Here is a 13,898-nt window from a genome sequence, read left to right as displayed (position 1 = left end):
GCTGAACCCTACCCGTCAGTAGCTCGTTGTGAGCATGGCCAATGCACACAGCATTTGCACACAACATTTGTGACACCCTGCTTCTTGCTTTTGGGGCTGTTTTCTGAAGTAGAGAACCCTCTGAATCCCCCTCCATGTCACTTCCAGAGAAACCCCTGACTGGCAACCATTACATTCCCAAGGGGACAAATCAAATCAAATTGTATTGGTCACATACACATGGTTAGCAGATGTTAATGCGAGTGTAGCGAAATGCTTATGCTTATAGTTCCAACCATGCAGTAATATCTAACAAGTAATCTAACAATTTCACAACAACTACCTTTTACACACAAGTGTAAAGGAATGAATAAGAATATGTACATATAAATATATGGATGAGCGATGGCCGAACGGCAAAGGCAAGATGCAGTAGATGGTATAGAGCACAGTATATACATATGAGATGAGTAGTGTAGGGTATGCAAACATTATAAAAAGTGGCATTGTTTAAAGTGACTAGTGATACATTTATTACATCCTATTTTTAATTATTAAGTGGCTAAAGAGACTGAGGCAGAGTGAGCGAGAACATGTGTTAACCTATGTGCCTCTCACAAACAAAATTGATTTGAGGACCACAAGACCATAATCAGTTTGGCTGGTTAAGGCAATTCAAACCAATTCACTCCTGTTACCAGGCAGAGTAATATTTTTTTTATTGTAAACTAGGATTTATTTTAAAAGTTAGGCGAAAAAATTACGAAAGTCCCTTACGTTCCCTTACGCCATCACTAGGCTTGGCCAATATACCGTTTATACCGTATACCGGGGTATTTCCCCTCGCCGCGGCTGCAGGAGTGCATGCTATGCCACTGCTTATAACTATACACTGAGTGTACAAAATATTAGGAACATCCTGCTCTTTCCATTACATAGACTGACCAGGTGAATCCAGGTGAAAGCTATGATCCCTTATTGATGTCACCTGTTAAATCCACTTCAATCAGTGTAGATGAAGAGGAGACAGGTTATAGCGTAGCCTAGTGGTTAGAGCGTTGGACTAGTAACCGAAAGGTTGCGAGATCGAATCCCCGAGCTGACAAGGTACAAATCTGTCGTTCTGCCCCTGAACAGGCAGTTAACCCACTGTTCCTAGGCCGTCATTGAAAATAAMAATTTGTTCTTAACTGACTTGCCTAGTAAAATAAAGGTAAAAAAAAATATAAAAAAAAATAAAAAAAATACATTTAAAAAAAATGATTTTTAAGCTTTGAGACAATTGAGACATGGATTGTGTATGTGTGCCATTAAGAGGGTGAATGGGCAAGACAAAATATTGAAGTGCCTTTGAATGGGGTATGGTAGTAGGTGCGAGGCTCTGGTTTGAGTGTGTCAAGAACTGCAACGCTGATGGGTTTTTCACGCTCAAGTTTCCCGTGTATCAATAATGGTTTACCACCCAAATGACAACCATCTAACGTGACACAACTGTGGGAAGCACTGGGGTCAACATGAGCCAGCATCCCTGTGGAACGCATTCCACGCCTTGTAGTCCATGCCCTGATGAATTGAGGCTGTTCTGAGGGAAAAAGGGCTGCAACGTAATATTAGGAAGGTGTTCCTAATATTTTGTACACTGTAAGTAAATTTTAACTGTAAGAAATCTAAATCTAAGTGTCAAATAAATTGTATCCGGCTCAGAGCTCCAGCTATGCATTTGGTTTGCTAACTTGCTAGCTAAGTGTCTCGATGTCAAGATCAAGCTTCTTGGTTACAGCAGAGACATTCAATCCCCTCCTGGATCAACATCCCTGTTGCCTCAATTGTTTTGTGCGTCAAAAAATAGTGCTTCTTGTGTGCACTTCCGGTAATAGCGTAGACCCCGGTATGGTACAGAAATGGTATGATGGTATGAACATCTGGATACCACCCAACCCTAGTTGTCACATATCATTTTTTTGGTTAAAATGACGTGGAAACAACGTTGATTTGACCAGTTTTTGTCCAGTGGGTCATTTCTAATTTCATTTCATTTTTTAGAAACCCTATAAAACCGCTGCCCCTAAGCAAGGCATAACCTTGCTTTAATTAAAATGGGAATACCAGAGGAGCATCGGAATCTTATTGTAAATCCACTGAGGAATTAGATTCCACGTTTACAGCAGCCAAGCTATATCAACAACACAATAACATAAACCAGAAGTGATTTGCTGCTCATATTGATTTCAGTATCACCTTGAAGCTAGAGTGACAGAGACAGACAGACAGACTACCTCTTGACAGCGTCTCTCTTCTGGTCGTCGATGTTGTCCCACCACTTGGAGAAGTATGAGATCTCGGACCAGATCATTTTCCTGCGGCTGTCCTCGTGGAGTTTCACCACCATGTTGTTCAGGATGTGCTGGGTCTGGTCCCGGTAGTAGTCGTCAAACGTCTTCAGCCATCCTGAGAACGTACAAATGGACAAATATGACAAAGTGGTAGAGCATACATTACAACTGTAGACTGTCTGTCTGTCTGTGTGTGTGTGTGTCTGCCATAGAGTTAATAAAGCCARCATCATCAGGTGAATGAGCAGAACATGTGGTTCAATCAATATGCCACATCCATTGATTTAACAACATAATGTCATCACATGTCCAATGAAAATCAAATGCATTCAAAAAAGTATTTCCTCTGCAAGATAAAATAGGATAAATAATTCAGTAGAAGGCACACAGGCATGAGTGCTTTTAAACTGTGCAAGGGCGTGAGTATTGTCATTAGCTACTGTATACAACTCTAAGGGAGAATCAGCCCAGTTAAACCAGAAAGCCATCTTGGGTTACTGAAGAATTACCCAATCTCAGGCACAAAGAATAGGCTGGCCTTGGCTGTTACTGGGCTGCAGATGCTGCTACTGTGCTTACACGTGATGTGACAAACGCCCAGCACTGACTACTCTTAGTGCCTACACTAACGCCTTAGTCTCTGGAATGTCTAGTGAGGGACTACGCCTTTAAGTCACACTGCAACACAGCATTAAAAGGCTGTTTCTGTGCAAAATGTACTATTGAGGAAATTTTTCAAAACAGGCTTCTGATGCGTCTGATCAATTGTGTTCTTTTTCTGATATATATACACAGTAGCAGTACATTTTTACAATTTTTACAATTTTCTACATTGTAGAATAATAGCGAAGACATCAAAACTATAAAATAACACATGGAAACATGCAGTAGCCAAAAAAGTGTTGAACAAATCAAAAAGTAAGATTCTTCAAAGTAGCCACCCCCGCCTTATTGACAGCTTCAAATCAAATCAAATCAAATTGTATTTGTCACATGCCCCGATTACAACAGGTGTAGACCTTACAGTGAAATGTTTACTTACAAGCTCTTAACCAACAATGCAGTTTTAAGAAAAATAAGTGTTAAGTAAAAAAATAAAAAATAAATAAAAGAGCAGCAGTAATAGTTAAAGAGCAGCAGTAGCGAGGCTATATACAGGGTGTTACGGTACAGAATCAATGTGGAGGCTATATACAGGGTGTTACGGTACAGAGTCAATGTGGAGGCTATATACAGGGTGTTACGGTACAGAGTCAATGTGGAGGATATATACAGGATGTTACGGTACAGAGTCAATGTGGAGGATATATACAGGGTGTTACGGTACAGAGTCAATGTGGAGGCTATATACAGGGTGTTACGGTACAGAGTTTCCCCCCCCAAATTTGTGGAGGATATATACAGGTGTTACGGTACAGAGTCAATGTGGAGGCTATATACAGGAACCAGTACAGAGTCAATGTGGAGGCTATATACAGGGGAACCAGTACACAGTCAATGTGGAGGCTATATACAGGGGAACCGGTACAGAGTCAATGTGGAGGCTATATACAGGGGAACCAGTACAGAGTCAATGTGGAGGCTATATACAGGGGAACCAGTACAGAGTCAATGTGGAGGCTATATACAGGGGAACCAGTACAGAGTCAACTACCCTCTGTAGTGCCTTGCAGTCGGAGGCCGAGCAGTTGCCATACCAGGCAGTGATGCAACCAGTCAGGATGCTCTCGATGGTGCAGCTGTAGAACCTTTTGAGGATTTGAGGACCCATGACAAATCTTTTCAGTCTCCTGAGGGGGAATAGGCTTTGTCGTGCCCTCTTCACGACTGTCTTGGTGTGTTTGGACCATGATAGTTTGTTGGTGATGTTGACACCAAGGAACTTAAAGCTCTCAACCTGCTCCACTACAGCCCCGTTGATGAGAATGGGGGCGTGCTCGGTCCTCCTTTTCCTTTAGTCCACAATCATCTCCTTTGTCTTGATCACGTTGAGGGAGAAGTTGTTATCCTGGCACCACACGGCCAGGTCTCTGACCTCCTCCCAATAGGTTGTCTCATCGTTGTCGGTAATCAGGCCGACCACTGTTGTGTCGTCGGGCAAACTTAATGATGGTGTTGGAGTCGTGCCTGGCCATGTAGTCATGGGTGAACAGGGAGCACACTCTTGGCATTCTCTCAACCAGCTTCAGGAGGTAGTCACCTGGAATGCATTTCAATTAACAGGTGTGCCATTGTTAAAAGTTAATTTGTGGAATTTCTTTCCTTCTTAATGCGTTTGAGCCAACCAGCTGTGTCGTGACCAGGTAGGGGTGGTATACAGAAGATAGCCCTATTTGGTAAAACACCAAGTCCATATTATGGCAAGATTATGGCAAGAACAACTCAAATAAGCAAAGAGAAGCGACAGTCCACCATTACTTTAAGACATGAAGGTCAATCACTACGGAACATTTCAAGAACTTTGAACGTTTCTTCAAGTGCAGTCACAAAAACCATCAAGCGCTATGATGAAACTGCCTCTCATGACGACCGCCAAAGGAAAGGAAAATCCAGAGGTACCTCTGCTGCAGAGGATAAGGCCATTAGAGTTAACTGCACCTCAGAATGCAGCCCAAATAAATGCTTCACAGAGTTAAAGTAACAGACACATCAACTGTTCAGAGGACCCTGCATGAATTAGGCCTTCATGTTGAATTGCTGCAAAGAAACCACTACTAAAGGAAGACCCAATAAGAAGAGACTTGCTTGGGCTAAGAAACACGAGCAATGGACATTAGACCGGTGCAAATCTGTCCTGTGGTCTGATGAGTCCAAATGTAAGATTTTTGGTTCCAATCACTGTGTCTTTGTGAGACGCATAGTAGGTAAAGGGATGATCTCCGCATGTGTGGTTCCCACCGTGYAGCATGGAGGAGGAGGTGTGATGGTGTGTGGGTGCTTTGCTGGTGACAATGTCAGTGATTTATTTAGAATTCAAGGCACACTTAACCAGCATGGCTACCACAGCATTCTGCAGCAATTCGCAATCCCATCTGGTTTACGCTTAGTGGGACTATCATTTGTTTTTCAACCTGTCAAAGACCCAAAACACACCTCCAGGCTATGTAAGGGCTATTTGACCAAGGAGGGTGATAGTGCTGCAACAGATGACCTGGCCTCCACAATCACCCGACCTCAACCCAATTGAGATGGTTTCGGATGAGTTGGACTGCAGAGTGGATGAAAAGCATACAACAAGTGCTTAGCATAGGTGGGAACTCCTTCAAGACTGTTGGAAAAGCATTCCTCATGAAGCTGGTTGAGAGAATGCCAAGAGTGTGCAAAGCTGTCATCAAGGCAAAGGTTGGCTTCTTTGATTTGCTTTGATGTCTTCACTATTATTCTACAATGTAGTAAGTAGTAAAAATAAAGAAAAACCCTTGAATAAGTTGGTGTGTCCAAACTTTTGACTGGTACTGTATATATTTTTTCTAAAGGTAACAGGACAAGACTTTCATCAATTGCTCTATGTCATCTTGTCAATAAATATCAGGCCATTTGAAAGAAAGAAAGCAGAAAGCCCTTTTTTATAATGAGAGGTCAAACACACCAATGGTCAAAACCGATAGATTAGGTCTCTTTCTCCATTGTTACAGTAGTGGTGCCACACCACACACATCTTCATGTTGTATAATTAAGCAACCCGTCTATGCCACATTATAAACTGGGTGGTTTGAGCCCTGAGTGCTGATTGGCTGACAGCCATGGTATATCAGACCGTATACCATGGGTATGACAAAACTGTTATTTTTACTGCGCTAATTACATTGGTAACCAATGAAATATGAATCCTGACTCTGCTGTGGAGCGGCCCACGCCTTGCTTCCTGTTTGCACAAGGTGTGACTGCATTAAGTAGAGAAAACAAAAGCATTAAAGAGGTCACAGAACAATGTCCAGTGTTTCCAGTTTAGCTTTAAAGGGACAATATACTCCAAAATAAACATTTTACAAATGTTTTCAAACCTCTAAAGTAGTCTTGTGTCAAGATAAATCCATGTCCCACGCCATCAATTGTGAAGAACTARAACCTGATTTTGGAGTGTAATGTCCGTTTAACGCTCAGAAGTAGTGCACTGCTTACCAGGATCATTGTGTGAGTGGGGCACAACAAAGACTTGCAGTGGCTCGCTGTCCCATTCATTCTCCTGGTAGGTGATATCAAAGCCTTGTTTCCACACTCCCCCATCATGGTTGTCAAAGGTCAGGAGGTCATACACATCTAGCAACTGAAAAATAAACAACAAAAAACAAATAGTGGGATATTCTTGAGGTAAATGGGGTCAAGCCTGGCTCAGTTGGTAGAGCATGGCACTTGCAACGCCAGAGTTGTGGGTTCGATTCCCACGGGGAACCAGTATGAAAAATGGATGCACTCACTACTGTACGTCGCTTTGGATAAGAGCGTCTGCTAAATGACTAAAATGTATAGTTTGCAGCAAAGCCTCACTTTATTAGGCTATGTACTCTTGAATTTGTTCAAGGAAGTTTCATGTATTTGATTCAGTTTTGTGTTTACTTTAAGTCACAGTGGCAGTCAAGTGCCTAATCCACCACAGAGAAAAGAAAGAAAGCAGTGAATCTGTTCATGAAAATATGTGTACGATAACAGTCATATCTGTGACATCAGCAGGTCAGAAGAATGCAAGTGAGAGATGGAAATTCTACCACAAACTGAGACCGCTTGGTGTTTCTTTGGGACTCACACTAACTTAAATGTCTCTTTGTCTTTTGGCCAAATAAAATGATGGAATGAATGGAATGTGATACAAAGAGGACAATATTAAATAATGTCTGCTCTATGGTACGAGAGCCACTGACTAAAGCCATGATTTTAATAACAGGAATTTAAATCATAGAAATTAGCTTGTTATCATGATTGATGTCAAGAACAAATATGATGAGATATACTGTATATCAGGGTTCCCCAACTGGCGGCCAGCTGGCCAAATGTGATTTTATTTATTTGTCTTTTGAGCAAAATAAATAAATAAACTAATTAATTAATTTAAAAAAAWATATATATATACAGTATATTAATTATTTTGTATTATTATGTGGGGGAATTTTCATTGTTAGACATAAAAGACTGTAAAAACACCAGGAAATCAGCTCCAAGCGATTTTAATTTAAGAAATCTGTTCCCAAGTATTCCCATGCATAATAGAGAGACGCGTGATCGTATATGAATGTAAGCAAGGTTTGAAATTATTATGTTTTAGTCAAACATTATATATGTTTGGGCTTCTTGCGGTCAATTTGCAGTCTACAAATGATTTGTAATTATGTTCCGCCCCCCRGACCATCCACTCATGAAAAAATCAGCCCGTGGCTGGATCTAGTTGATGAGCCCTGATGTATACACAGACATATGGTGTCTCATTCTGTCTATTTAAGCACAGGAGTGAAAGGTTTCTTTTCGATCTGTGACATTCTTGTGTATAGAGTGACTTAACTGTAACTAAAGGTATTAACTCTTTATAAAGAAACCTGTCTCTCAAGTCAAACTGCAGTCCCCTTTACGTTTCCCACATATACAACCAGAAACATTTCCGATAAGCTGGCATTCAATACCTGACCTGACTTGATGGACAACCTGGAAAGGAAAAGGATAGTCCAACCAGACCAGATAATATAACCAAACCTTTTCAGATTACACCTGTTTGAATTCATTCGAGCTGTATACTAATGCATTACGCAGTCTGTGTGCTCATAATATTAATTGGAAAAATATTCAATAACATATTATTGGCAGTGGTAGTGTAATGGTAGTGTAATGGTTTTAACATTTGTCCTTCATTTCAACACCATAACCACGACACATTGCAATAAGTATCGTCCCCATGGCTATTACAAGGCTTCATATTTCACACTGATGGTGGGAGCAATTCAGCATGGAAGGTTGGCATCATGGTAATGACATCATTATGGTGTCTCTTTATATAATGATATATCTTATTAAAAGAGGTGAAATTCAGAGTTCAATAAAAATAAACACTGGCAGTTAACTGTGTGCATGGAGGTTTGTTTACTTCAAACTTTCCCTGGAGTATGTTGAACAGATCCGATCGCAGTTCAATCCTATAACAATGTTGCTACACGAATACTTGAACTGTTTGTTTCTCATTGTATCCACCTTATAAAACTCTTACCTGCACCCCATCTGCTGGCTTGGAGAACTCCCTTGCCGCAAATTGACAGTCTTGTGAGTCAATAGGGAGGACCAGTGGAGGCGAAGTCAGCAGTTCTAGATAGGGCCCTTGGCTCATGTTCCCGCCGTCAAGACCCCCACGGCCATCCTTGACCGACTCCTTCAGATTGATCACAGAGTCCCTGATGTTGGCTATGATCTCATTGTTCTCTGACAGTAGTCTCTCCAAGCGGTCAATCTTATCCTGCAGGATGGACAACTGGCCCTGATGAACGAGAAGGAGGGACAGGGGAGAACAAGTTTACTGGCTTTATACAATACAGTATGCATATAATTATGCAATGAATGTTTATAAATGAGCTATAATGAGTCTATTAATATTTTAATTGACTGCCAATAAATTGTATTTGTAAACCTTTATAAAAGTAACATTATTGTAGGGTTACCAAAATGAGGACCTATGCCATCCACGGCGACAAATACAAAGTGTCAATGCATATACGGTTATTTTTTTAAGAATTCAATGACAGGAAGTGGAAATGACTACTATATAGAAAACAAGTGGTCAGTCACCTTCTTGTTACACAAACATTACCACTTTTACCAGTTTTCACTTAGTCTCAGAAATCTCAGACCTAGGGCAACAGCACTGGGTGTATAATAGGTGTATAATAATATAGGTGTATACTGGAACATTGTTAATATTGTGGGAGGCAACCCGTATACTTAGGAAGACTAGTTTTCACTCATTCAGGAATGGAATTATGCAACACACAACTCGGCCCACGATAAGATCTCAATATGCATTTTTTTTTGTGTGTGTGTTCATTGGAACCATATCTGTTGCAAGACAATAACTCTATCATGTAACACAACGATAGTATGTAGCCTACTGTACAGCCTACAGTTGAAAATGTGTTTACATTGTCTGGAACCTTGGATAGGCCTACAATGTAACGTTATAACATTGTAGGCTAATCAGTAAGCCTACAGCAGCCAAACAACGCCAGTTCTCTATGTGATTTCCTACACAACATAGATAGGATATTGAGGAAATGGGCTACTTTACAAAGTCATTGATATTTTTGCAACCATGTAAAAACAACGTTGCACTCAAGTTATACGCTACGATCMTATACATGCATGTCTGATCTAGACTGCAAAAAGTGAGAAAATAAGTAGCTTATCTGAACCAAACAGCCAACGAAATGGAAAAACTTACATTTTGCAATTTATCCCCACCGTTGTTTGGACTTTTGGTATGGTCTAATTGCAGGTGATCCAGCATCAGGTACAATGAGAAGATAACAACACAGAATATGGCACTTCCAAAAACAGTGAATTGCCGACTGAGCTTCATCATAATTTACAATCGAAACTGCCAGGTGAATCGAAGCTGGTCGCATTGAGTGACCGCAATTTAACCTATAGTTATGTAGATCACCCTCAGGGAATGATCGATGTCTTGACTCTGCGGTGAGGATCAGCAAAATCTCATGATATTCCCCCCCCAAAATAGTTATTCATTATTCTTTAGTGTGTTAGGACGGAACTAACATAATTATCCACATTCACTCCTTCTATGAACAACAAGCTTTAAAAAGCTGGGTATGTCACCCAAAGGTAGCCTGAATCATGGCTGGAACAAGATACTGCGTCCCCAGTCACGAAGTTTCAGTACGAAATAGTTGTGATTCAGTAGATCGTGTTGGCCAGTGCCGACGACCCCGACTCCTTCCTGCATTTGTTTTCTGTTCAAATGAAGTAAGGAAGTGAAAAACATAGGTATGAACGTGCGCCGCCTACCGACTCACAACTTTTTTCATTTGGGACGCACAGGTAAAGTGGGGGATGAGTTTTTAGTCCAGAGCACAACGCGTATGGAACGTTTCCAAATCCCTAGTTTTGCATTCATTGCCCTTCCTAGTTCCTATCATATTCAGCTATTGCATCTTCCAGAAATTCGTCTCCACTCCAATCATTCATTGGTGGAGCGAAAAGTTGTCCATTAACTCCAGAAAGCACTCATTTAGATACCTTGTGAAAACAGCTGCATGGGCATGTTCAGCACCCGCTCCTGATGTTTAACGGCTCTCCAAATGCCAGCTTCACGACTACATGATCTCGTTCATATTTTCAACATTTGAAATTCAAAAAGAGAGAAACTGTTCCAGATGTGACGCCATAATCATTGGAAAAATCAGGAGCGTTTTGTGGAAACGAACAAGCTCCACGCACCGACAAATATTAATTCCTTACTCCCTCATGATTGTAATATTAGAGGCAAACAAGTTGAAAACGCTACAAATTTAAGTCAGCATTTATGGATTGAGAAAAGCGAACGCGCAATTAATATTTTCTTAGCATTACCAGTTTCCTTTGTGAACGTAATCTCACAACTGAGAAGCGTCTCCCTTCATTCTCCAGGCCACAGTCAGTAGCAGTGGGGTAGAGGAGAACAGAAACTTGTATACGCCTACTCTGACATCATTTGGTGACGAAAAATATGGCCTAATTTGTATAAAATCTAACAGGTAAAAAAAATATATGAATGGGTTCATTTGGAGAGGGAATTCTCATCTGTTTATCGTCTATTAGGCTTAATAAAGTTATAATAATAGTTATAATAATAATAACACGAAATACTTGTTTTTGATKAACTTTTGTAATTGTATCATCAAGGTCAAATCATCTACATTTGGCAGAATTCATTTACTCGTTTAAAGATTTGCTTCATTAATCATTATCTTGCTGCAGGGTAAATGTTCCTCAATATAAATGTTTCTTCTAATATTTTCTCTGGTGGAGAAAGCTTCAAAGATCCCCATCCCTTGCTTGGAACTCAAGCTGATTTAAGAACCAATTTCGATGAAGCCTCTTTAGCCTGGTGTGCAGGGCCAGTTCTAGGCATAAGTGACATAAGCAGCCGATTAGGGGCCCCGGCCGATATGCGGCCCCATATCCCAAAAAAACAACTATTATTATTATTACTTAGTCGGGGTCTCAACTTAACATTAACAGTAAGAATAGCAGAATACACATGGTGCAATTACGAAATTTGGTTGTGCGTCAGCACTTTTTCTCTTGTTATGTCAGTCACTGACAGTCACTCAGTTAGCCATGTCAGTTAACAATTTATAGATTGGTAGTTAGTCTAGCCAGCTARCTAAACTTGTAGTAATCATGGCCGAATACCGATTGGGCATGCAGGGCACGTGCCCAGGGGTCATGACCTTTAGGGGGCCCACAATGATTTTGTTAGTCATTCTCACTCAGATATCATATGGCATAAGTCATTACAAAATGCGTAGAATTGCAGGAGATTAGCTATAAAACTTCAAAAATTATCTCRACCCCATGGCAAAAATAAATCGTCAGAATTGCAGAAAATTTGCTGTAAAACTGCAAAAAAATGTATCTCTAATGAAGTCATGAAGTATTGTGAATTAAAGAGGGACACCAGACTCACCTAGCAGCAGGCTGTTCCTGAGGAGGAGTAGCAGCCAGCATGGAGGCTGTCAAAGAGTTCTGGCCTTGGAGCCTGCCTGGTAGGGGTTGAAAGGTAAACCCAGCCACCAGTTGCCCAGTGATGCGAGCCTACCAGAAGAGCTAAATTCCTTCTATGCTCACTTCCAGGCAAGCAACACTGAACCATGCATGAGAGCACCAGCTGTTACGGACGACTGTGAGCTTACACGCTCCGTAGCTGATGTGAGTAAGACCTTCAAACAGGTTAACGTTCACTCAGCCTCAGGGCCAGACGGATTACCAGGACGTGTACTCAAAGCATGCGCAGACCAGCTGGAAAGTGTCTTCACATACATTTTCAAACTCTCCCTCACCAAGTCTGTAATACCTACATGTTTCAAGCAGAGCACCATAGTCCCTGTGCCCAACATTGCCAAGATAACCTGTCTAAATGACTATCACCCTGTAGCACTCACATCTGTAGCCATGAAATGCTTCGAAAGGCTGGTCATGGCTCACATCAACACCATCATCCCAGACACTCCAGACCCACTCCAATTCCCATACCCGGCTCAACAGATCCACAATTGATGCTATCTTTATTGCACTCCACACTGCCCTTTCCCACCTGGAAAGGTTTCCCTTTGGCTGGCTTTCCCTTTGTAATCAGGGAACAGTTTGACAGTTTGCAAGCCCTGCCACATCCGACGAGCGTCAAGGCCATTATAGTAGGATTTGATCTTTGTCCTGTATTGATGTTTTGCCTGTTTGATGGTTCATTATTTCTTATGTTTCCGGATTAGTATTCCGCTCCTTGAAAGCAGCAGCTCTAGCCTTTAACTCAGTGCAGATGTTGCCTGTAATCCATGGCTTCTGGTTGGGATATGTAAGTATGGTCACTGCAGGGATGATGTCGTCAATGCAGTTATTAATGAACCTGTGACTAATGTGGTAAACTCCTCAATGGTATCGGATGAATCTCCGAACATATTCCAGTCTGTGCTAACGAAACAGTCCTGTAGCTTAGCATCTGCTTCATCGGACCAAATCCGTATTGGTACTTCCTTTTTGAGTTTTTGCTTGTAACAATGAATCAGGAGGATATAATTCTGATTAGATTTGCCAAATGGAGGGTGAGGTAGCGCTTTGCATGCGTGGGGAGTAAAGATGGTAGGAACACCTAGGTGGGGATGCTACAGCTCATCGTTCAAGACCATAGTGCCCCCCAAGAGCATCCCTATACTAAGAACCCTGGGACTGAACACCTCCCTCTGCTACTGGATCTTGAACTTCCAGGTGGTGAGGGTAGGCAACACTTGCCCCTTAAGGGTGCGTGCTTAGTCTCCTCCTGTACTCCCTGTTCACACACGTCTGRGTGGCCGCGCACGACTCCAACACCATCATTAAGTTGCCCACGACATAACAGGGGTAGGTCTGATCACTGACACGATGAGGCAGCCTACAGGGAGGAGATCAGAGACCTGGCAGTCTATGACCTTTCCGTCTATGACCTTACCCTCAACTTCAGCAAGACAAAGGAGCTGATCGTGGATAACAGGAAACGGAGGGCAGAGCACGCCCCCATTCACATCAACAGGGCTGTAATGGAGCGGGTCGAGAGCTTCAAGTTCCTCAGTATCCACATCACTAAGGAACTATCATGGACAACACCTCTTCCCCTCATGAGGCTGAAAAGACTTGGCATGGGCCCTCAGATCCTCAAAAAGTTCTACAGCTGCACCATTGAGAGCATCTTGACTGGCTGCATCACTGCCTGGTATGGCAACTGCTTGGCATCCAACCTTAAGACACTACAGAGGGTAGTGCGTACAGCCCAGTACATCACTGGGGCCGAGCTCCCTGCCATCTAGGACCTTTATACCAGGTGGTGTCAGAGGAAGGCCCTAAAAATGGTTAAATACTCCACCC

The 13,898-nt window shown here is 41.8% G+C and overlaps 1 protein-coding gene across 1 annotated transcript in view; it reads right to left on the bottom strand.

Moving 5' to 3' along the window:
• Positions 1-10,920, bottom strand: part of LOC111981710 (alpha-mannosidase 2-like) — a 60,716-nt gene extending 49,796 nt beyond the window's left edge. Inside the window, exons 1-4 of the mRNA XM_024013111.1 lie at positions 9,724-10,920; positions 8,503-8,766; positions 6,435-6,579; positions 2,256-2,427 (exon numbers count right to left, since the gene is read on the bottom strand). Of these exons, the coding sequence (XP_023868879.1) occupies positions 2,256-2,427; positions 6,435-6,579; positions 8,503-8,766; positions 9,724-9,864 (722 nt within the window). The 5' untranslated portion in view covers positions 9,865-10,920. The remainder of the gene's footprint in view (positions 1-2,255; positions 2,428-6,434; positions 6,580-8,502; positions 8,767-9,723) is intronic.
• Between the last annotated feature and the right edge of the window lie 2,978 nt (positions 10,921-13,898).

The sequence above is a fragment of the Salvelinus sp. IW2-2015 genome, linkage group LG20 (genome assembly GCF_002910315.2).
Source record: "Salvelinus sp. IW2-2015 linkage group LG20, ASM291031v2, whole genome shotgun sequence".
Taxonomy (NCBI): domain Eukaryota; kingdom Metazoa; phylum Chordata; class Actinopteri; order Salmoniformes; family Salmonidae; genus Salvelinus; species Salvelinus sp. IW2-2015.
The sequence above is the reverse complement of the archived record's forward strand: the minus strand, read 5'-3'. Positions and strand labels throughout refer to the sequence as shown.